Source organism: Bubalus kerabau, chromosome 10 (genome assembly GCF_029407905.1).
Source record: "Bubalus kerabau isolate K-KA32 ecotype Philippines breed swamp buffalo chromosome 10, PCC_UOA_SB_1v2, whole genome shotgun sequence".
NCBI classification, from domain to species: domain Eukaryota; kingdom Metazoa; phylum Chordata; class Mammalia; order Artiodactyla; family Bovidae; genus Bubalus; species Bubalus kerabau.
This window is the reverse complement of record NC_073633.1, coordinates 50,674,253-50,698,262: the sequence shown is the minus strand read 5'-3', so window position 1 is coordinate 50,698,262 and position 24,010 is coordinate 50,674,253. Positions and strand designations below refer to the sequence as shown.

The following is a 24,010-nucleotide window of genomic DNA, read 5'->3' as shown; positions in this document are numbered from 1 at the left end:
AGCCATCTGGGAAGCCCCAATTTAAATCATAAACATCTTTTAAAAAATGAGAATGAAAAACGGAGCCAGGCTTTATTTCCATATTTCTTTGAATACTCCACATTCATTCAATTCAGTATTTCCTGATGCCCTTGTTTTTTCATGAAGGTTATTTTTATTTTCAAAGAAGAAAGGTTTCAATACCAGTGAGACCTGGAGGACACAAATTCATCCACATCATAAAGGCTTCATCCGCATCATATTCATCCATATCATAAAGGGCAACGCAAGACGGACGGGTCATGGTGCAGAGGTCTGACAAAACATGGTCCACTGGAGACGGGAATGGCAAACCACTTCAGTATTCTTGCCTTGAGAACCCCATGAACAGTATGAAAAGGCAAAAAGATAGGACACTGAAACATGAACTCCCTAGGTCAGTAGGTGCCCAATATGATACCAGAGATCAGTGGAGAAATAACTCCAGAAAGAATGAAAGGACGGAGCCAAAGCAAAAACAACACCCAGCTGTGGATGTGACTGGTGATGGAAGTAAAGTCCGATGTTGTAAAGAGCAATGTTGCATAGGAACTTGGAATGTTAGGTCCATCAATCAAGGCAAATTGGAAGTAGTCAAACAGGAGATGGCAAGAGTGAATATTAACATTTTAGAAATCAGAGAACTAAAACAGACTGGATTGGGTGAATTTAACTCAGATGACCATTATATCTACTACTGTGGGCAAGAATCCCTTAGAAGAAAGGGAGTAGCCATCATAGCAACAAAAGAGTCTGAAATGCAGTACCTGGATGCAATCTCAAAAATGACAGAATGATCTCTGTTCGTTTCCAAGGCAAACCATTCTATATCACAGTAATCCAAGTCTATGCCCCAACGGGTAATGCTGAAGAAGCCAAAGTTGAATAGTTCTATGAAGACCTACAAGACCTTCTAGAACTAACACCCAAAAAAGATGTCCTTTTTATTATAGGGGACTGGAATGTAAAAGTAGGAAGTCAGGAAATACCTGGAGTAACAGGCAAATCTGGCTGTGGAGTACAGAATGAAGCAGGGCACAGGCTAATAGAGTTTTGCCAAGAGAATGCACTGGTCATAGCAAATACCCTCTTCCAACAACATAAGAGAAGACTCTACACATGGGCATCACCAGATAGGCCAATACCAAAATCAGACTGCTTGTATTCTTTGCAGCCAAAGATGGAGAAGCTCTGTACAGTCAGTGAAAACTAGACTGGGAGCTGACTGTGGCACAGACCATGAACTCTTTATTGCCAAATCCAGACTTAAACTGAAGAAGGTAGGGAAAACCACTAGACCATTCAGGTATGACCTAAATGAAATCCCTGACAATTATACAGTGGAAGTGAGAAATAGATTTAAGGGATTAGATCTGATAGAGTGCCAGAAGAACTATGGATGGAGGTTTGTGACATTGTACAGGAGACAGGGAGCAAGACCATCCAAATGGTTGTCTGAGGAGGCCTTACAAATAGCTGTGAATAGAAGAGAAGCGAAGGGCAAAGGAGAAAAGGAAAGATATACCCATTTGAATGCAGAGTTCCAAAGAATAGCAGGAGAGATAAGAAAGCCTTCCTCAGTGATCAGTGCAAAGAAATAGAGGAAAACAACAGAAGAGGGAAGACTAGAGATCTCTTCAAGAAAATCAGAGATACCAAGGGAACATTTCATGCAAAGATGGGCTCGATACAGGACAGACATGGTATGGACCTAACAGAAGCAGAAGATATTAAGAAGAGGTGGCAAGAATACACAGAAGAACTGTACAAAAAGGATCTTCATGACCCGGATAACCACGAATAGTGTGATCACTCGCCGAGAGCCAGACATCCTGGAATGCAAAGTCAAGTGGACCTTAGGAAACATCACTGCGAACAAAGCTAGTAGAGGTGATGGAATTCCAGTTGAGCTATTTCAAATCCTAAAAGATGATGCTGTGAAAGTGCTGCACTCAATATGCCAGCAAATTTGGAAAACTCAGCAGTGGCCACAGGACTGGAAAAGGTCAGTGTTCATTCCAATCCCTAAGAAAGGCAATGCCAAAGAATGCTCAAACTACTGCACAAATGTACTCGTCTCACACGCTAGTAAAATAATGCTCAAAATTCTTCCAGCCAGGCTTCAACAGTACGTGAACCATGAACTTCCAGATGTTCAAGCTGGATTTAGAAAAGGCAGAGGAACCAGAGATCAAATTGCCAACATATGCTGGATCATCAAAAAAGCACCAGAGTTCCAGAAAAACATTTACTTCTGTTTTATTGACTATGCCAAAGCCTTTGACTGTGTGGACCACAACAAACTGTGGAAAATTCTGAAAGAGATAGGAATACCAGACCGCCTGACCTGCCTCCTGAGAAATCTGTATGCAGGTCAGGAAGCAACAGTCAGAACTGGACATGGAACAACAGACTGGTTCCAAATCAGGAAAGGAATATGTCAAGGCTTTATACTGTCAGCCTGCTTATTTAACTTATACGCAGAGTACATCATGTGAAACGCGAGCCTAGATGAAGGACAGCTGGAGTCAAGATTGCCGGGAGAAATATCAATAACTTCAGATATGCAGATGACACCACCCTTGTGGCAGAAAGCAACCAAGAACTAAAGAGCCTCTTGATGAGTGAAAAAGTTGGCTTAAAACTCAATATTCTGAAAACTAAGATCATGGTATCTGGTCCCACCACTTCATAGCAAATAGATGGAGAAACAGTGGAAACAGTGAGAGACTTTATTTTTGGGGGGGCTCCAAAATCACTGCAGATGGTGACTGCAGCCATGAAATTAAAAGACGCTTGCTCCTTGGAAGAAAAGTTATCACCAACCTAGACTGCATATTAAAAAGCAGAGATATTACTTTGCCAACAAAGGTCCGTCTAGTCAAAGCTATGGTTTTTCCAGTAGTCATGTATGGATGTGAGAGTTGGTCTATAAACAAAGCTGAGTGCCGAAGAATTGATGCTTTTGAACTGTGGTGTGGGAGAAGATCTTGAGAGTCCCTTGGACTACAAGGAGATCCAACCAGTCCATCCTAAAGGAAGTCAGTCCTGAATATTCACTGGAAGGACTGATGCTGAAGCTGAAACTCCAATACTTTGGCCCCCTGATGCAAAGAGCTGACTCATTTAAAAAGACCCTGATGCTGGGAAAGATTGAAGGTGGGAGAAGGGGATGACAGAGGATGAGATGGTTGGATGGCATCACCGACTCAGTGGACATGAGTTTGAACAAACTCTGGGAGTTGGCAATGGACAGGGAGGCCTGGCGTGCTGCAGTCCATGGGTTGCAAAGAGTTGGACACGACTGAGTGACTGAACTGAACTGAACTGATAAAGGGTTCCTTTCAATCAGTCAGAAAGATGTGCTTGGTTTACCTGCATTGCAAGCTTGATTTTAGGTCAAATATATTTCGTTGAAGGAAAGGAGCCAGGTGACCCAGTGTCCTCACCCTAACTTCAAATATTAAGGAATATAAAATGGGTAGGTTTAATCAGTGGGAAGGTGAGTAATCTAATGCAGTGAATGTCAGGTTTAGTGCTTCCCTTGTTTTGTGCCTTCGCAAAATTAACAGGCAATTCTCTTTAGTTCAATTTGAAAAGATACACTTCTTTTTTCCATTACAACATAAAAGAAGCTACACATTTGCAAACCAATAGGATTACAGTTCCTACAGAAACCTCTCTCAGTTTGAGACCATGGCCAGAGAATTTAAAGGGCATGTGACAACCACCTATATGTATTCTCTATAATGGGGACATTACAGACAAATATGGTGACAGGCTGGATCTGACCTGAAAAAAACCCTGGAACTCAGGAAGTCCACATGTGGAGCTAAACTCAAAAATTCCAGCAGAAACAGCTACACCGAGAGATAAAGGAACCCAGTCTGATGACAGTAGATGCTTAAAACATATTTTGTTGAATAAATGGTAACTACCATTATACAGTCTTTAGTATTATTAAGCAACATCCTAAACAGTTTATATGCATTATCTCACAGAACCCTATGCTATAAGGTACTATTAACATAAACATTTCAAGGCAGATGAGATAACTGATGGTGAAAGAGGAAGGTTATTGGCCCATACAAGTTTATTTTAAAGAGCCTGAATTTACATCCCCTTTTCTTAATCATTACATTGTACCTTAAACAAACAACACGGAATACATATTTCTTATCTGTTCTTGCTTTTCCTGATAAGAATAATAAAATCAGAACACAAATGCTGAGCCCAGGAAGCAGACATCAGAACAACTTCCAGACTGTCAGTGAAACCAAATGATCATGACTTTCCTATGTACCACAGTCTCTTTGTGAAAAGGAAGGAAGAAGGGAATTCTGAGCACTCTGCAACAGAACCGTGTTACATGTTATCACTCATTCAACCTGCAACACATCCTTGTGAAATATTACTCTATTTTTACAGGTCAGTTTTAGGGACAAGTTTTGGACAAGTTTGATACTTGTCCAAAGTGTCACCAGTAAAAAGTGGCAGAGAACCTTCCAGTCTAATTTTAAACTATTATATTTAGTTACGTGAGAATATCCAGGTAGTTAGCAAAAAAATCCCGACAGCATTCATTTCAACTTAGGTTGTATCACACCACTTGGTAATGTCATTTTTATTCTTCACTAGAATCCTCACCTGAATCTCTGAGTAGTGTACTCAATGAAGCAACTTTGTAGGTGCTTACATTAGTCTTTAAAATACTTATTGTGTAAATAGTTCATTAATATTTAAACACCTTATATAATGAGCTATATCTAGGAGTCTAATACTCTGTTTATATGTCTACTGTCTACAGTGGTGGTTTTCAAACATATCTTTTCAATCACCTCAGTACCTTTTCTTCACATAGAATCTTCCATGAAAGCCCAATATATAAAACAGACAAAAAGGGAAGCTTTCCTGGAGAAGCTGCTGAGGGCCCAGAGTCCTACCAACTAAGCCTTCCCACTGTTCCTTAGGCTTCTCTCACAAATACTCGCTCTGGACTAGTCTCTCTAACATGGAAGGCCTTCTGTCTTGACTAGAGCTTTTAGCAATATTTGTCCAAATTGTCTATCATGAGTAAAAAAAACTCAAGACTCATGGAAAAGCAAATGTATTTTCACTGAATATAAGACATAGGCTTTTCTTGGAAAAATGAGTCACGGAACTATGCACAGAGAACAGAAGCCTGGTCCATATTTTAATGAAGTACCCTTCTCCAAAGATCAGCCTGATGGCCTTTTCAGGTTATATAGGGGGCCATGTGTATGTAGCTATCAAACTCATCACTAAACTTACCAAGATGCTATCACCTTAATTCAGTCATTAAAGTATCCACACTGCTGAAAAAACAGCACTAGGAAACAAATAATTAAAAATCCTTAAGCTGTCAACAGGATACTGAGAAAGTCACTGACTTACCATCTTAATTTCTCAAGTATAAACATCACTTACCCTGTGAAGCAATAAGAATCACAAGTTGTAATGCACAGTGGGTACAAAAGTGTTTTGGGAATAAAAAGGTGTTTTAACAACCTGCCTCTTTCTTGGAGCTGAAAATAAACACACCTTTGCCAAGATGCGTGTTGATAGACATGTATCTTGCTGTTCCAGTTAAACTTTTGTGTTCCCTATAAGGTATATGTTTTTTGGTTTCAGGGTCAATGTATTCCTTGGCCAGTCCAAAGTCTATAATGTGTATAACATGCTCTTTCTTATTGCCTTGTCGACCGATCAGGAAGTTCTCTGGCTTGACATCTCGGTAGATGAGATTCTTTGAGTGGACATACTCCATTCGGGAAAGCTAAAAGAGAGAATGACAGTGATACAAATACTACTCTGAAGAAGCTTATTACAAAAATACTCCAAAACGTTTCCTTTTATCAGCTCAAAGTTGTAATTACTGAAATTAAAATAAAACTTATTTCTTCACCACCCAGAGTCACTTTACTCTTGTAAATCAGAACGTATTTTCTGATACTAATACATACATGACAAATATGAAGATAAAAGAGAAAAGGATAGTATGGTTCAGCTAAAATGATAGTATACGGTTTTACTTCACCGTGACAACTTGCAAGTGACATTTGCAAGTGACAACTTGCAAATGGTGAACACAATTAATGTTTTTATGTTACTGCAAAAGGAAAGCATTTGAGAGGCAAGAATTACTCCCAGGCAGGAAATAATATGGTGGTGGCCTCTGAAGACAGATGCTGCTGCCTCCTTCACCTCCTGCCCACACCTTCCTATACGCTGTCTCTTTGTTGCAGAAATAAGGAAAGGGAGGCCCAGAGAAGCTGACTGAACTAATATCACAGAGCTAACTAACGGCGGAGGTAGGAGTACAGTTTTTATGAGAAAGTAAACATAGCCCCAAATAAAACATGTTTTCAAATTTCATTAAGTTCATTTCTACCTTTAAATCATTTCTGCTTAGTATAGAAAGGGAGCTTGGGCATTTGAACTTTTTTCTAAAGTCAAGATCAGTTTTCTAACATTTCCAAGTCTTTAAAGTGGGTGAGACCATCACCATTTCAGACTCACAGAGACGCATCTACATCCTTGTGCAGAGGGGCTGACAAACTTCTCAAAGTGACTGTCTTAACTGTTCCTTAAACCGGTATTGGTGTGGGATTTGGTAGGTGCTGAGACACAGCTTTAGCTGTGTTGGTCTCTGTGAGAACTAGAGGCCAGAGACCTAAGGCAGGTTCTTGGTCAACTCTGAAATCTGATTCTGGGGCAGTGGGTTATATTTTCCATCTCTTCTTGGATGTGATGGTAAGGAAAGAGGGAGGATGTGACAAAACTTTACAGTCATGTGTTTAAAACCTATAAATAAGACAACCAAGAAGTTACCTGCATTTGAGCAACTGTCACCAAATCATCCTCTTTCTCCCTATGTAACACCTGCGCTTCAGTTAAGGGCAGAGTATTGCTCCAAGGTGCAAACTCTTAAAATAGAGCAAACGGCAAATACAGTGTGACTTCTTGGGTTAACCCTTTTTGCCCCAGCCAGCTGTCTACAATGCCACCAAGCCAGGAAATGTGCATTCACAAGGTGTCACCAGAGCTGGTAAATGCCAACAGACACACAAGGATGTGGTTAGGGGACCTGCCCCTCCCACCCCTAGGCAGAAGAGCAACGCCAACTTACCAACTGAATGGCTATCATTAACACAGTCTTCAAAGTAAAGGTCCGGTCACAGAGGTCAAACAAGTCCTCCAAGCTAGGGCCGAGAAGCTCCAGCACCATGGCGTTGTACTTCCCACATGGTCCAAAGTAATACACCTGTGGGAGACCTTCACCTGAAAGCAGAGGGAAAATGGGGTGCAGAGTGAAGGACCAAAGACCAAAATATGACACAGCTGCATCAGCATGAAGCGGAACAAAAGGGAATACAACTTGTGAGATTTTCGTTTTCTTTCACAGTTCCTACCTTAGAAGGTAGGTTCCTACATCTCCTACTTTAGGAGAACCTAAACTGAGCACGACAGCTTCAAAAGGAACTAGTAATGTGTGGGAAAGGCTAAGTCATTGCACAATACGTTCAAAATAAAGTAGTTATTTCATACCAAAGGCATTCCCACTGCTATCTAAGACAGAGAATAGTCCGTGGTCCACTGCTGGACTGGAGCATCAACTATTCTCCACCAAGAGTGCCCCAAAGTACACTATCAGAAATTTCAAAAAGACGACTCATAAGCTCAAAGGCCAGGCTCACACACCTTGCTGCACTAGCCGGTCTCATGTGTACTCTGTGCTTACTGCAAAAACCACATGGAGATAGAGCTGTCTGTGACTGCGGCTCCGAGGAGGACCCAGACTGAAGGGGTGAGGTGACAGAGGGCGCAGCCTGGTCTTTTTCTCATAGGGAGTCTCTGTAGCTTCCTGTTTTTTCTCAGTAGGAGCAAAGTCAACAGGCTGGGTTTGGTTACTGATAAGTAATTATGAAAGAAAAAGGAATAAAAATACAAGGCTGGGCTTTCCCCAGATTTGAAATTCCTAGTTATAAGAAGCCAAAATCTAGACTTTCTCATCTAAGTGGCAACTTGTGAATGTTTCCTCCTTAAAGTGTATTGTAAATGAGACATCAATAAATATGTGCTAAATGGCACCATGTGAACTGTGGGTATGAATGAGACTACAGAACTAAAATATCTGGTCCTTTGAGTAGGAACACTTCCATCTTAATACACTTATGTATACCGTGGTCTACACTTGTAAATGCTGCAGGTCGCTGTATGCTCCTGCCTATGAGTTTTTCAGATAACAAGGTTCTCTCCATCTTGGCATTCTCTTTTCATTATACAGGTAGAAAACTGGTAGAGGTAATTCTATCTGCTGCGATCTGAACATCTGTGGCCCCTTCCCAAAATTCATATGTTGATCCTACAAATGCTACTAATGCCCAATGTGATTATTTTAAGACGTGTGGGCCCCTGGGAGGTAAGATCATGAAGGCAAGGCCTTCACGAGTGGGATTAGTGCCCTTAAGAAAGACAACCCACAGAGCTCCCTAGCCCCTGCAGCCATGTGAGGACACAGCAGGAAGTTAGCAGTCTGCAACCCAGATGAGGGCCTTCAGCAGAACTTGACCACACTGGTATCATGATCTTGGACTTCCAGCTACTGGAACTGAGAAAAAAATTTTTCTGAGTTTATAAGTCACTCAGTCTGTGTTGTGTTACAGCAGCCCAAAGGAACTGAGACAATATCTAATCCTTAAAACTTTAACCCAATCAATATGCTTGTCCTTCTCTCCAGCACAGGTCTTATATATTTGGAACTGGTACAAATCATTGCTACGATATGTGTCTATAATTATTTTGTGTGCTGCATCAGTCTATTTTATTCCATTGAAATACTAGACAATTTCTTTTTCAGTGTTTCTATCAGGTCATTCCTGGCTCATACTGTCTACTATAGTATACTCTGCTCCTACTATCCCCATAAATATCCACTGAATTGCCCTGTGCTTGTTTTGATTCTCCCTTTCCCCCAAAAGTTGTCTTTTTCCCCCTGTTGTTTTAAGAACTCATCTTCAGCTCACTTAAAATATATAAAACCTAACAGCTGTTCCTGAGTCCTGCTGAGAAATCCAAAGCGGAACACTACCATGGAGATTTACTGCTTTAATTAATCAGACACATTGTAGACTGTGGTTTGGAGATCTTTTAAATGCTACATCCTATATAATAGCTTTTGATGTGATGAAAAATTGATTTTCCTAATACTATATTCTTCAAAATAGGTGGGGCAGATCTATTGGTTGCCTGCCCAATATCCATTCCCTCCTTCTTTGTTAACAACAAAGTATCTAATTCTTATGAACAGCAACTCAGCTAGTTATAACCTTCTAGTCTTCTTTGATAATAGGAATGGCAAGTGAGATGGAAACAGAAATTGTTAGATAGGGTGGTTCTAGAGAAGTCCTTTAAGGGAGCTGATTCAAGTTAGAGGTATGTGCCTTTGAGATGACTGAAGCTCCAGAAGCCATCTAGAACTATCAGACTCCTTGAAGATGTAGATATGGATGAAACAAAATTAGAAGAACCCATCCCTGATGACAGGGAAGCAACCACACCAATGCAAGGCTTCCATTCCCTTCTGGACTTTTTTAATCCAGAAGAAAAATCAATCTCTACCTTGATTGAACTACTGTTCTTTGTAATTTTTTTACAACCAAGTCTAATCCTAATTAAATAAACATTCTACTCCTTTACTTGGTTAAATTGCAAACCCAGGCACAATATCCTCCTTCTGAAGTACAAGCTAAAAGTCAGGCCTGTGTAGAAATATAAAACTGGCATGATTTTCTAGACTTGCTGCCAATATTTAAGGATCAATTTAAAAGTAAGACAGATGGTCATCTTGTTCTTGACAATCTTTAGTACCAAATCTAGGCATCTCTTGTCAGAAATTTCCATGTTTACAAAGAAGCCACAAAAGCTTTCTGGGTGATGTCTATAATTTCTAACTGTGAGTAATGTCACTCGTAACTCCTGCCTAGAAATTTCAAAGATGTGAGGAGTTCCTGCTGGCTGTATTATTGTTCCTTTTATTAAATACTTTGAATCTCATAATACCCCAGTGGGCTTTGGGATGCTCAAGACAACTTCTGGATTACTGAGTTTTGGCCTTGAAGGCTTTTCTCAAAGATGGACTAGGTCCAAGATGCTAGTGTACAAAGAACTCAAGTCAGAGTTGTGGATTTGGTTCTGCTCCAACTCTGAAAATTCTTTCACCTCTCTGCTCTGTTTCATCCATAAAGAGAAGGAGTTCAGACTGGTTCTCTCTCTCTTTTTTTTTTGGCTATGCCGTCCAGCATGTGGGATCTTTGTTACCCAACCAGGGATGGAACGCACCCCCCGCTTCCCCCGACTGGGTAAAAGCAGAGTCTTAACCACTGGACCACCAGGGAAGTTCCTAGTTCTTTTAAATCTATAATCGTGACTATAGCTAGGATTTCCTTCTAGCTATCTTATAGGTTTTTCTTTGTAAAGCCATACAACCAGTATAAATGAAAACTGTCTCCATAGACTATGTGTGGTACAAATTCAAATGTAAGCTGGTAATAGTAACTGGTAGTGGTACTCAACTGAAAGTGTGTCTATCAGAAACACCTCTAAAACTTTAAAAAATGGATACAGTGACATCACGTCAAACCTACCAAACCAGAATTTCTAGTAGTGGGGTATAAGGAAAGTTCCACAGATAATTCAGAAGTGCAACCTCAGCTGGAAAACTCTGTATCTAGAGGGTAGAAAATAAAGGGCACTGCTTTGCTTTATGGCTAATATATTATGAAAATTTGGAAAACACTGACAGACTAATCTTTTTCAGAAGCTCTTTCCCATCAGAACAACTGGACTCAATACCTTTTGAAAGGAATCATTTTAAGGCTATTTGAAAGACTTGTTCTGGAGTTTCTTAGGTATTATTGAGTATAAAAATCTCTTTGGAAGATGTAGTTGTAATTTATTAGAACCATCTGTACAGATAAAGACGCGCTCACAAAAGTTTCAATCTGTGTCTGGTTTTACACATGACTACCCCCAAACTGGCCAGTGCTGGTGGTGAAAGACACAGGCCCACGAGAAAAATCTGCCTCTTTGGTCAGAGACAACTGCACAGTAATGATTTATCACCTGGGCTGTATTTAAATAAGAAATCCTGTATATTAGGTTTCACTCTACTTCTACAGAGCCATCTCTAATCCACTGTTTAAGAAATTTTTAATTAACCAACATTATGGTGTGAAATCACTCAATTCTTGGTATTTTAGAAATTAAGGAAGTATTATAATCTCTCGTCTGCTCTGAAAATAAAAGCACTAATAAGGTCTCCTTCCTAAATTGGTCAGCTGCATAAAAGCTTGAAAATTAAAGAAGTAGATTCCACCTCTTCTGAAGGATTTACAACAGATATCACTCTATTACCTTTAGCCACAGGCTAAATCTCTTCTAAAGCAAAACTTCAAGGCTATACCCACACTGCAGATGTTATCATGTATATTCTCAAAGGGAACTATGAAATAGCTTTTCCATCCATCAGTAACATATTCTTATAACCTCTGCTAGACATATGGCCCATACATATATCAAGTTGCACAGGACAGGAAGCAAGGCATACAGCACTACAGCTAATTTTCAATCTGTCATAAAGTCAACTTGGGTTAAACACTCCAAATCAAGGATAATGGCTTCTTTATCATCCAAGCTGTTACCTAAAAAGATTCCATAATGTATTATGAACAGTAACTACCCTAAGTAGAGATATTTTTAAATACACATCAGGCAGAGAACTGAAATAGAACCACCTTGAAGCTTTTGGTAATTTGATCACATTATTGCCTAATAATTAGCCTTTCATTCTTTTTGAAAAACTAAATTACCTAGCTGTGAAGCAAATTCAAATAAGTCTCATATGTACATTAATATCTGGATGTAAAAAAGTAATATCTATATTAATATTTCTATGAAAAAGTACATATATATTGATGACTATCTTCTAAAGTCAGGGCTGGGAAAAAACCTTTAAGGACATAATGACCTCGGCAATTCCTTTTGTTTATACAGTTTGTTTTTTAATTTTTAAAGAAAATAGGATAGTTTTTCTCCAAACTTAAGCTGTCCTTGGTTCCACCAATGGTAGTGGCTTTTAGCACAGTTACTGAATGTTCCTTAATGTTTACGTAGAGATCAGGGAATTACTGATATATAGGGAATAATTTAATATTATTATTACTATATATATGGGGATAGTAATAATAATATTAAATAAGTTCACTTAACAAGAAAGCAGAAAGAATAGGCAGATAAACATTATACTCCATAGGAAGAAATGAAAGGAGAAAATGAAAGCAAACCCTTTAAAACTCAGAAAATATTAAAACAACAAAAACAATGCATTCTCACAAAAAACATGAGACATTACATGTGTTTTTCTTTTTAAAAGAAGAACAGAATCCCTCTCACTTCTCTGACTCTGAAAAAAAATGCCTTTTTACAATATGACGCAGTTCAACGTATGAATCTATTCAAACTGCTGGTGTAATAACCAAAACAGTGAGACCCAGGATTAAAGAATCAGCATTATTTTGTCTTGTCTTTAATGAAAAATGTTTTACAACCACCTTGTTCACAGGCCTCTTGGGAACTAGAGTATCATTAGACATATGCTGCTACTGCTAAGTCAACTTCAGTTGTGTCCGACTCTATGCGACCCCATAGACGGCAGCCCACCAGGCTCTCCCATCCCTGGGATTCTCCAGGCAAGAACACTGGAGTGGGTTGCCATTTCCTTCTCCAATGCATGAAAGTGAAAAGTGAAAGGGAAGTCGCTCAGTCGTGTCCGACCCTCAGCGACCCCATGGTATGCAGCCCTCCAGGCTCCTCCATCCATGGGATTTTCCAGGCAAGAGTACTGGAGTGGGGTGCCATCGCCTTCTCTGATATGCTGCTAACAGCAGCTCAAATTTGTATGGTGGGAGCAGAGAAGGTGAGAGGCAAAAGCAGAGGAATAATCTCACAGAAACTGAGCTTTTACAGTTTCTCTATTACATACAGTTGTGTCCATACACAATTACAAAGGCGTTACCTCTCAAAGCAGGTTTCGAACTTTTGTTTAGTCAAAGGAATCAGGAAAAAGTCTAAGACAGGACAGATTTCTTCTGTAGCAGACTGCATCAAAGATAAAAAATGTTAAAGTGTGTTATGTATTGGGGGTGGGAGTGAAGAGTGGGGATCCTTTTTCTTTTCCAAAAGACTAGTAACTCAGTTCAGAACTGGTAAATTTATGGGATGAAAAGACCCAGTTTCTGAAAATTTACCACTTTATCCCTGTGATTAAGTTATGAAGACAGACTACTGAGTTCCAAAAGGTGAGAGATGACCAATTCTTCTTAATACACACCTGAAGAATAACAACTGAAAAGTTAAGAAAGTTTAGCAAGCATTTAGAAGGAATAAGCAGGAAAAAATGAGATTACTCAAAGTACAATGAACCTCTTCCTGACAATTCTGCCCAACTCCCATTACACTTTCTTTGTCCATGAATCTGCCTTCCGTATGAAGGTTTTTTGAAGGCAGTTGATTACTATATGTTAACTATGTGTTAATTATGTTTATTAGTGCCTAGTACCGGTCAAAGCATATGGTAGATAAGGGCAGAGTAAATATACAAGTAAATATACAAACACAATTGTCTCCAAGTTTTAGACTCTTTTTTTCTGGTCATGCGGGATTTTAGTTCCCCAACCAGGGATTGAACCCATGTCCCCTTCACTGGGAACGCAGAGTCTTAGCCACCGGACCGCCAGGGGAATCCCTAAACCACATGTCTTTTTGGTAAAGTTACTTTATCTTCCTACATAGGCAACTTAATTTGTCCTATTCACCTTCTTGGTTTCCAATATTTTTATATTAGTTCCATGAATACTATTTTATACCTTTGTATCATCTGTTCATCTTTCTATAGTTCTTGATTTTTGTAAATTTCAGTTCCTTATCTGGAAAAGGGGCCACCAGGGACATAGATTTTTTTTAATTGTATAAGTGATACATACTAATTTAAAATAAGTATAACAGCTAACCAAAAGTAGTACAGAAACATATGAATAAAAAGTATTCATACATAACAGACGATACACAGACACGTAATTAAAAATACTTTTCTGCAACTTCATTTTAAATTTAATATAATGGACATTCCCCTTATCAACATATAGCTGTACATTAAAAGCTATATCCTATCTCCCCCTATGATGTATCGTATTTAAGTTTTCCTATACTGATGGACATTTAGGTTGTACCCATATATTTGTTATCAGAAATAGATATTACAGTGAATAGCTTTTGCTTGACACGTGTTATTTTCTTCCTTCTTCTGATAACATCATCTTACTCTTCTGGGGTGAAAGCACCATTCCTTTACTGTTACCACTTGTGGGTAAAGCGGGGTCAAGCCATTTTCCACTGCCACCCCAAGGATATGACTCAAGCCAGATTAATTAGAAGATTCTATCCTCCTCCCCTATGGAAATGGGTCAAGAATAGGTGCTTAAACTATGCTGGTACAATGTGAGTAGGCTCTGGGACTTTGTGGAACTACTATAGGGAAGGAGGAGCAATTTTTGTCCAGCTTGATAACTAAACAGGAGCGTTGCCTGAAGCTATCAGAGACTACCGCACGAGAATAGGTAGATTACTTATCTGAGAATGAAATCAACACAGAGAAAGCAGAAATCAGAGAAACAGACAGACAAATATGCCACAAACTGGAGGACCAAGGACTGGTCCTGCCTTTGGTTAGCCTGAGGTCAGTCCTGCAGGCCAAGCAATTCTCTCCCCCAACTCGACCCACTCAATTAAGTAAGCTAGAACTCCATCAATTGAAAATGAAAATGTCTAGACAGAGACACATACTCATATATAAAAATTCCTTGTGCCTACATCTGGGGGCATGAATACACATTATCTCTTGAGGGTGGATTCCTTAGAGAGGAAATGCTGAGTCAAGGGTCATGCACATCTAAAACTTCAGTATATGTTGCCACGTTGCCAAGTTTAAATCCTCTTTGGTTCCTAGTCTGTCTCCATTGCTGGGCCTCTTTTCACATTTATCACTACTGTCCTAGGCCCAGGGAGTATTTAAAGATGTTTTCAGAATACGTCTTGACTCATTCTTCCCAAAGCCCCAGCACTAGGTTATCTCCTCTCTCATATGTAGCCACAACATGTTTGCAGGAGTCTCCTAGCCTTTGATCCAAATTATCACTGATATTTCAAAGTCAGGTGACTCTTCCCCCCTCTACTATTTGTACAACACTATGATAAGAAATTTCCACTCAAAGCACATCCGTACCACAAAAGTATATTGACCATAAACTGCTTTAAAGCTTATTAATGTTTTTATATAGGTCCTCCAATTTAATCCTAACAAATACACACAGGAATTACTACTCTCATTTTATGGGTAAGGAATTCATCTCAGGTCATACAGTGAGTGGTAGAGCCAAGACCAACCTCGCTCTGCCTCCAAGATTCAGACTCTTTTTTTTTGGGGGGGGGGGGGGTTGTGCTTTGTGGCAGGTGGAAACTTAGTTCCCCGATCGAGACTGAACCTGTGTCCTCTGCACTGGCAGCACAGGGTCTTAACCACTGGACCGCCAGGAAGTTCCTCAGGCTCTTTTACTGTACTGAATATATCTACCTGCGCCCTAACGTCCACGGACATCTAGAATGACAGCAAGGACTACCAAGTAACATTACTTTGATAGGAGATTGATGATGTTGGGAAAGATTGAAGGGAAAAGGAGAAGGGGGTGACATAGGATGAGATGGTTAGATGGCATCACTGACTCAATGAACATGAGTTTGAGCAAATTCCAGGAGATGATGAAGGACAGGGAAGCCTGACGTGCTGTATTCTATGGGGTTGCAAAGAGTCAGATGTGACTTAGCGACTGAACAACAACAATAGATTCTGTGAAATGCAATCTGTGTATGAACCTAAGGGTCAATCACGAGACACTGATGATGTTTATAGGTTATAAACTCAAGTCATAAAGTTTATTTTTCCTTAGAAAAGCATAGGTTAAGATTCTATCAAGAGTGCATTAGTAGTATTTTTCTAATGTAACTACAAAGTAGTCAATCTTTAAGCCTAATAAATACATCATTTAGGAATTCAGAGGGAAACCTGGCCTATGTTTAGATTAATACAGGAAGTACAGGCCAGTACTTAATCCAAGTGGGATGCTCAGTGTTCACTCAGTCGTGTCTGACTCTTTGCGACCCCATGGACTGTAGGTAGCACGTCAGGCTTCCCTGTCCTTCACCATCTTCGGGAGTTTGCTCAGACTCATGTCCATTGAGTCAGTGATGCCATCCAACCGTCTCATCCTCTGTGAGCCCCTTCTCCTCCTGCCTTCAATCTTTCCCAAAATCAGCGTGTTTTCTAATGAGAAAGTTTTTCACATCAGGTGGCCAAAGTACTGGAGATTCAGCTTCAGCATCATTCTTTCCAATGAATATCCAGCATTGCTTTCCTTTAGGATTGACTGGTTTGATCTTGCAATCCGAGGGACTCTCAAAGAGTCTTCTCCAACACCGTGGTTTGAAAGCATTAATTCTTTGGCACTCAGCCTTCTTTAAGGTCCAACTCTTACATCCATACATGAGTACTGGAAAAATCATAGCTTTGTCTATATGGATCTTTGTTGGCAAAGTAATGTCTCTGCTTTTTAATATGCTGTCTTGGTGTATCATACTTTTTCTTCTAAAGAGCATCTTTTAATTTCACGGCTGCAGTCACTATCCACAGTGATCTTGGAGGCCGAGAAAATAAAGTCTGTCACCGTTTCCATTGTTTCCTCATCTATTTGCCATGAAGTGATGGGACTAGATGCCATGATCTTAGTTTTCTGAATGTTGAGTTTTAAGCCAGCTTTTTCACTCGCCTCTTTTACTTTTATCAGGACGCTCTTTAGTTCCTCTTCCCTTTCTGCCATAAGGGTGGTGTCATCTGCATATCTGAGATTGATAATTTCTCTCAGCAATCTTGATTCCAGCTTGTGCTTCATCCAGCCAGCATTTCGCATGATGTACTCTGCATATAAGTTAAAAAAGCAGGGTGACAATACACAGACTTTCCCAATTTGGAACCAGTCTGTTGTTTCATTTTGGGTTCAAACTCTTACTTCTTAATCTGCGTACAGATTTCTCAGGAGGCAGGTGAGGTGGTCTGGTATTCCCATCTCTTCAAGAATTTTCTATAGCTATCACCCTCTTTAAAAAGCCTTCCCTGTTTCCCATAATTAGAAACCATTTTTCCCTTCAGAACTTCCATATAATTTTATATGTAAATTTAAAAAATAATGTTCCATTGTTTTGGTGTGCATTATAGTTACTTGCGTATCTTAGGGAGCTCCTTGAGAGTAGTACAACGTCTTATAGAAAATATGAAAATAAACATTACGTTTTCCTTCCAATAGGCAGTGACTATGTTTTTTATTATATAACTGTGGCTCTTTACTCACTGTAAGTGTTATGGACACAGCTGATGCTGAGTTCTTGCTAGTGAAAATATCATCTCCTTGCACAATGACTAAAGTAATTATTAGTAAGAGACTCTACAGGTTGGTAAGAAAAGTTGAATTAAAGCAATATAAATTATAAAGAGGAAAAAAATGTAGAGAAAAGTTCAAAGTGTGTCAGACTGTTGAAAGCACAAAAGAGTGCTAAGGGGCACAGAGCTGACACACTCTTCTTTTAAGTGGGCGGAATATAAATTACTTAGAAGTCATTGAAAGAACAAGAAAATATTACTCACATATGTTAAAACTTGATCTTTTTGTTGGTTTCTGTCTTAAGTATGCTTATAGATACAAATATGCTACAAATACAAAAAGGCTTACTAGCAACAGGATTATTTTGATAATAGGTGTGAGGCATTATCTTTATGCAGTCTGTTACTGGAATTTAAGGAAAATATTCTCTCTTACAATGACACTGAGAGATACTGGAAAGGAATTCACTGAGTTTTAATATAATACAGTTGACACATGCTTTTCACCGTCTCATAACCCACAGGAATAATTCACTTCAACAACTCATCTCTTTCATTTGATAGTAATCCATAGCTTTGAGGATGCTAAATGTTACCTTCCTTCTTAATAATTAACCTTGACAAACTGTGAGTTAAGGAGGGGGAGTCACTGAGGGCTGTAGTGAGTCCTGTGATGGCCACCGAGACTTCTGTCCTTGCCTTCTTTCCACAGGCATTTTCTAAAGGCAATCACGAAACTATTCTTAATGTCTGGAGAATATGGGAGGAAGAGAAACATGCAAGTACATAGTAAGACAGGTATCTGTAAAGACAGAAAAGTAAAGTATAACCTAGAATTAAACGGAGGAAACAGCATCACAAACTTAAGGGTCTGTGCTGACTTCTAAGCAAGCTTTGGACAGGCTTTGGAGCTTGACTGTTTCCAAACCTTTGCCTGCAAGAAGCACTGTAACTGTTTTCTGGAACCAACCACCACACTCCAGCCCAGGCCATGAACACATAAGTGACTTGGGTCTATTTTCAGAATTTCGCCTTCTATTTTTCAGGAAGATCCTTAAAAGAAGTCAAAATTCAAGTAACAAATTCTGAGCAAATATCTCTCCCAGTTCTGTACTTTGCAAAACAATGCACTGAAAAGGTGTTAGTACTGTGTGTAACTGTGAGGTGCATGCAGGCTGCATAATTTCTATAATAAACTCATAACACTCTATTTGCAATTAAAGAAATTACTGGCTCAACAAGTCTTCATCAGCAAAATATCTAAAACAGAAGTGGTGCTTTTTTTTCCTCCAGGAGGGGGACAAATTTTATGTATGTATTGTAACTAGAGGTAATTACTTCTATGCCTCAAGTGACTCAGAGCTATTTGAGAGTTTTAAAGAGCAGACAAGGGCCACAGGGGTTTGGCTCCAACAGATAAGCAAGCATATGAGAAATGTCTCAATGCTCTAAACCACTGAAAAAACACACAAAGGACACACAACCAAAGAATTAATCCTAGTCCAGAAATGTACTTGGGTATTGAGTTTCAGAAATATCAGTTCCTTTTTATGGCAAACTAGTGTAGCTAGTTAATAAAAGTTAAAAGTCACGATGTTTTATCCTTGGAAACATGGAAAGAAATTCATTGTACTATCACAACTAAATTAGCTCCATTAAAGACCAGAAAATTCATACAGAGTATGACAATTACACCTTTCCAAGCCCAGTAAATGAAAACAATCCTTTCTATTTTTTCTTCACAAAATTAACAATTTACTACAGATTGGATTTATGCTGTAACATCAATGAAGCATTTGAATGTCCTTAAAAAAAAGATTTATTATATGTTGGCTGTGCTGGGTCTTCACTACAGCGCACAGGGCTCTCTGTAGTTGCAGAGTGGGGGCTACTCTTCATTGCGGTGTGAAGGCTTCTCTTGTCGCGGAGCATGGATCCAGGCAGCAGGCTCAGTAGTTGCAGTGCATGGGCTTAGCTGCTCTGCGACATGGGGGATCTTCCCGGACCAGAGATCCAATCCATGTCCCGTGCACTGGCAGGTGGATTCTTAGCCACTGGACCACCAGGGAAGTCCAAAATGCCATTTTAAAATGTTTTCCAGACAATGTAGGTAGATTTGGAAATTCACATGCATGCATACAGACTCTTTCAGAGGAAAAGATGACAAGCACAACACACTTGCCCTTGTCTGAAGTTTGCTCCATATACAGAGGATATTTTAAAAACTGAAATATAGGCTATTTACAATGTTGTGTTAGTTTCTGCTGTATAGCAAAGTGATTCAGTTATACATACACATACATTCTTTTCTATATTTTTCCACTACTTACCATATTGATATTGAATATAGTTCTCTGTGCTGTACAGTAGGACCTTGTAGGACCTCCATCCTATATAAACTAGTTTGCATCTGCTAATCCTAAACTCCCATCCATCCCTCCCCCACACCGCCTCCCCCTTGGCAGTCACAAGTCTGTTCCCTATGTCTATGAGTCAGTTTCAAGGCAGAGATGCTTTTCACGTATCCACCTCAGGCACTTGCTACTGACTCACCAACTCAAGCACACTTTCGTATTTGGGTTCTTCTCCCTGAGAGGAACAACAGTGACACTGCTGCTGCTCCTTCTGCAAAGCATGTCCAAATACACTCAGATATTTCCAAACATGCTCCTCACCCTTTACCCAGGGGACAGGACTTTAACTTTTTAAAATATGAGGCTTCTGCTGTTGCCCCAGTGGCTACTTATTTCAAATATGCCACTCATGCTGAAAGGAGCAGGCTTTCAAAGGGTGGAAGTTTGGCAGAAATGGCTTTAAATTCATCATTTCACATTGGTGTGTTTAGAGATTTAGTATAAAAACAAAACAGATGGATCAAATCTGTACAGTTTATATTGTTTCATATTTTGTAAATTCTATATTAAGAGCATGCTATACATATATTAAAATATCAGTGTTTCAGACCCCTCTAAGTATAAGAAGATTGGTCTCTTTGAACATAGGCCCAAAGAAGGCTTTTCTCTTAAGATTATTCTTTTCCAACAAGCATATGATAAGTATAATAAACACAGATACAATCAGCTGTGAAAGAAGCAGTTCTCTTTCTGAGAGTACTCACTGCCCTTTGCTAGGACATCACACGGTTGTTGTTTATAGACTCTAATCCCCACTTTAAGAATCTCAGTATGTTGAAATGTCTCAAGGCACAACGCTTTGCTTTCTAGCAACTGGTACATGAAGAGTAAAAATGTACGGTCTGTAAGGCCACTGTTCTCTTGCATACTGTCAACTGCTTTCTCCCAGTTCCTGAGCCACATTCTTAGAGAGCGTGTGCTATGCTGAGAGGTGTAGTCCATGTGATCCTCTGCCTCCTTATCAGAGCATCGGGATCTGGATTGAAAAGCTACTCCAAACTGAGTCAGTGAGTCTCTTTCCTTGTTGTTGCTGTTTAGTTACTAAGTCATGTCCAACTCTTTTGCGACCCCAAGGGCTGCAGCCTACCAGGATCCTCTGTCTATGGGAATTTTGTCACTTCCTTCTCCAGGAGATCTTCCTGACCCAGGGATCAAACCTGCATCTCCTGCATTGGCAAGTACATTCTTTACCACTGAGCCACCTGGGAAGTCTCTTTCCTAGGAACTTCCAACTGAGACAAAGAACTTCAGTCACTCTCTGCTGGTGCTTAAATGGAGAAGAGCTACATAAAAGGATCTTTCCATCAACTCTAAGGAGAAGCAGAGAAGGCTGATAATACAGAGAAAATGAAGAGTTCTCACAGAAGCCAAGGCAAAAGGTTTTACAACCCTAAGCAGAAGAAGGGTCAAATATAGTGTCAGAGTCCAGAAGAGTTAGATAGAAGGCCAGAAGTAGTGAGTGATCTCTCGTTTCCAAGGCAAACATCATGGTAATCCAAGTCTATGCACTGATCAGAAATGCTGAAGAAGCTGAAGTTGAATGGTTCTATGAAGGCCTACAAGACCTTCTAGAATTAACACCCAAAAAAGCTGTCCTTTTCATTACAGGAGACTGAAATACAAAAGTACGAAGTCAAGAAACACCTGGAATAACAGGCAAATTTGGCCTTGGGAGTACAGAATGAAGTAGGGCAAAGGCTAATAGAGTTCTGCCAAGAGAATGCACTGGTCATAGCAAACACCCTCTTCCAATAACACATGAGAAGACTCTGAACATTGACGTCACCAGATGGTCAACACCGAAATCAGATTGATTATATTCTTTGCAGCCAAAGATGGAGAAGCTCTGTACAGTCAGCAAAAACAAGACCAAGAGCTGACTACGGCTCAGATCATGAACTCCTTATTGCCAAATTCAGACTGAAATTGAAGAAAGTAGGGAAAACCACTAGACCATTCAGGTATGACCTGAATCAAATCCCTAACAATTATACAGTGAAAGTGAAAAATAGATTTAAGGTATTAGATCTGATAGACAGAGTGCTTGAAGAACTATGGACAGAGGTTCGTGACATTGTACAAGAGATAGGGAGCAAGACCATTCCCAAGAAAAAGAAATGCAAAAAAGCAAAATGGCTGTCTGAAGAGGCCTTACAAATAGCTGTGAAAAGAAGAGAAGCAAAAGAGAAAAGGAAAGATATACCCGTTTGAATGCCGAGTTCCAAAGAATAGCAAGGAGAGATAAGAAAGCCTTCCTCAGTGATCAGTGCAAAGAGAGGAAAACAACAGAATGGTAAAGACTAGAGATCTCATCAAGAAAATCAGAGATACCAAGGGAACATTTCATGCAAAGATGGGCTCTATAAAGGACAGAAATGGTATGGACCTAATAGAGGTGGAAAATATTAAGAAGAAGTGGCAAGAAAAAACAGACTGCTAAGTCACTTCAGTCATGTCCGACTCTGTGAGACCCCTGAGACAGCAGCCCACCAGGCTCCCCATCCCTGGGATTCTCCAGGCAAGAGCACTGGAGTGGGTTGCTATTTCCTTCTCCAATGCATGAAAGTGAAAAGTGAAAGTGAAGTCACTCAGTTGTGTCCGACCCTCAGCGACCCCATGGACTGCAGCCTTCCAGGCTCTTCTGTCCATGGGATTTTCCAGGCAAGAGTACTGGAGTGGGGTGCCATTGCCTTCTCCAGAATACACAGAAAAACTGTACAAAAAAGATCTTCACGACCCAGATAACCACAATGGTGTGATCACTCACCGAGAGCCAGACATCCTGGAACGTGAAGTCAAGTGGGACTTAGGAAGCTTTACCACGAACAAAGCTAGTGGAGGTGATGGAATTCCACTTGAGCTATTTCAAATCCTAAAAGATGATGCTGTGAAAGTGCTTCACTCAATATGCCAGCACATTTGGAAAATTCAGCAGTGGCCACAGGACTGGATATGGTCAGTTTTCATTCCAATCCCAAAGAAAGGCAATGCCAAAGACTGCTCAAACTACCTCACAATTGCACTCATCTCACAAGGATGAGTAAAGTAATGCTCAAAATTCTCCAAGCCAGACTTCAGCAATACATGAACCATGAACTTCCAGATGTTCAAGCTAGTTTTAGAAAAGGCAGAGGAACCAGAGATCAAATTGCTAACATCTGCTGGATCATCAAAACAGCAAGAGAGTTCCAGAAAAACATCTATTTCTGCTTTATTGACTATGCCAAAGCCTTTGACTGTGTGGATCAAAATAAACTGTGGAAAATTCTGAAAGTGATGGGAATACCAAACCACCTGACCTGCTTCCTGAGAAATCTGTATGCAGGTCAGGAAGGAACAGTTAGCACTGGACATGGAACAACAGTCTGGTTCCAAATAGGAAAAGGAGTACGTCAAGGCTGTATATTGTCACCCGGCTTATTTAACTTATATGCAGAGTACATCATGAGAAACGCTGGGCTGGAGGAAGCACAAGCTGGAATCAAGATTGCCCGGAGAAATATCAATAACCTCAGATATGCAGATGACATGACCCGTATGGCAGAAAGTAAAGAACTAAAGAGCCTCTTGATGAAGGTGAAAGAGGAGAGTGAAAAAGTTGGCTTAAAGCTCAACATTCAGAAAACTAAGATCACAGCATCTGGTCCCATCACTTCATGGGAAATAGATGGGGAAACAGTGGAAAGAGTGGCTGACTTGATTTTTCTGGGCTCCAAAATCACTGCAGATGGTGTTTGCAGCCATGAAATTAAAGCTTACTCCTTGGAAGGAAAGTTATGACCAACCTAGACAGCATATTCAAAAGCAGACCGTTTAGTCAAAGCTATGGTTTTTCCAGTATTCATGTATGGATATGAGAGTTGGACTATAAAGAAAGCTGAGCGCCAAAGAATTGATACTTTTCAACTGTGGTGCTGGAGAAGACTCTTGAGAGTCCCTTGGACTGCAAGGAGATCCAACCAGTCCATCCTAAAGGAAATCAGTCCTGAATATTCATTGGAAGAACTGATGC

General features: G+C 39.9%; 1 protein-coding gene across 16 annotated transcripts in view; it reads right to left on the bottom strand.

The window, feature by feature from the left end:
* The window catches only part of CSNK1G1 (casein kinase 1 gamma 1), a 153,291-nt gene that overhangs the window by 39,196 nt on the left and 90,085 nt on the right, over window positions 1-24,010 (bottom strand). For all 16 annotated transcript variants that reach the window (XR_008699233.1, XR_008699234.1, XR_008699236.1 and 13 more), the window contains 2 exons: window positions 7,169-7,320; window positions 5,581-5,815 (listed from right to left, as the gene is read on the bottom strand). Coding sequence is in view for 11 of the 16 variants with exons in the window: in XM_055537676.1 (XP_055393651.1) it covers window positions 5,581-5,815; window positions 7,169-7,320 (387 nt within the window). In the remaining 5 variants the exon portion in view is untranslated. The remainder of the gene's footprint in view (window positions 1-5,580; window positions 5,816-7,168; window positions 7,321-24,010) is intronic.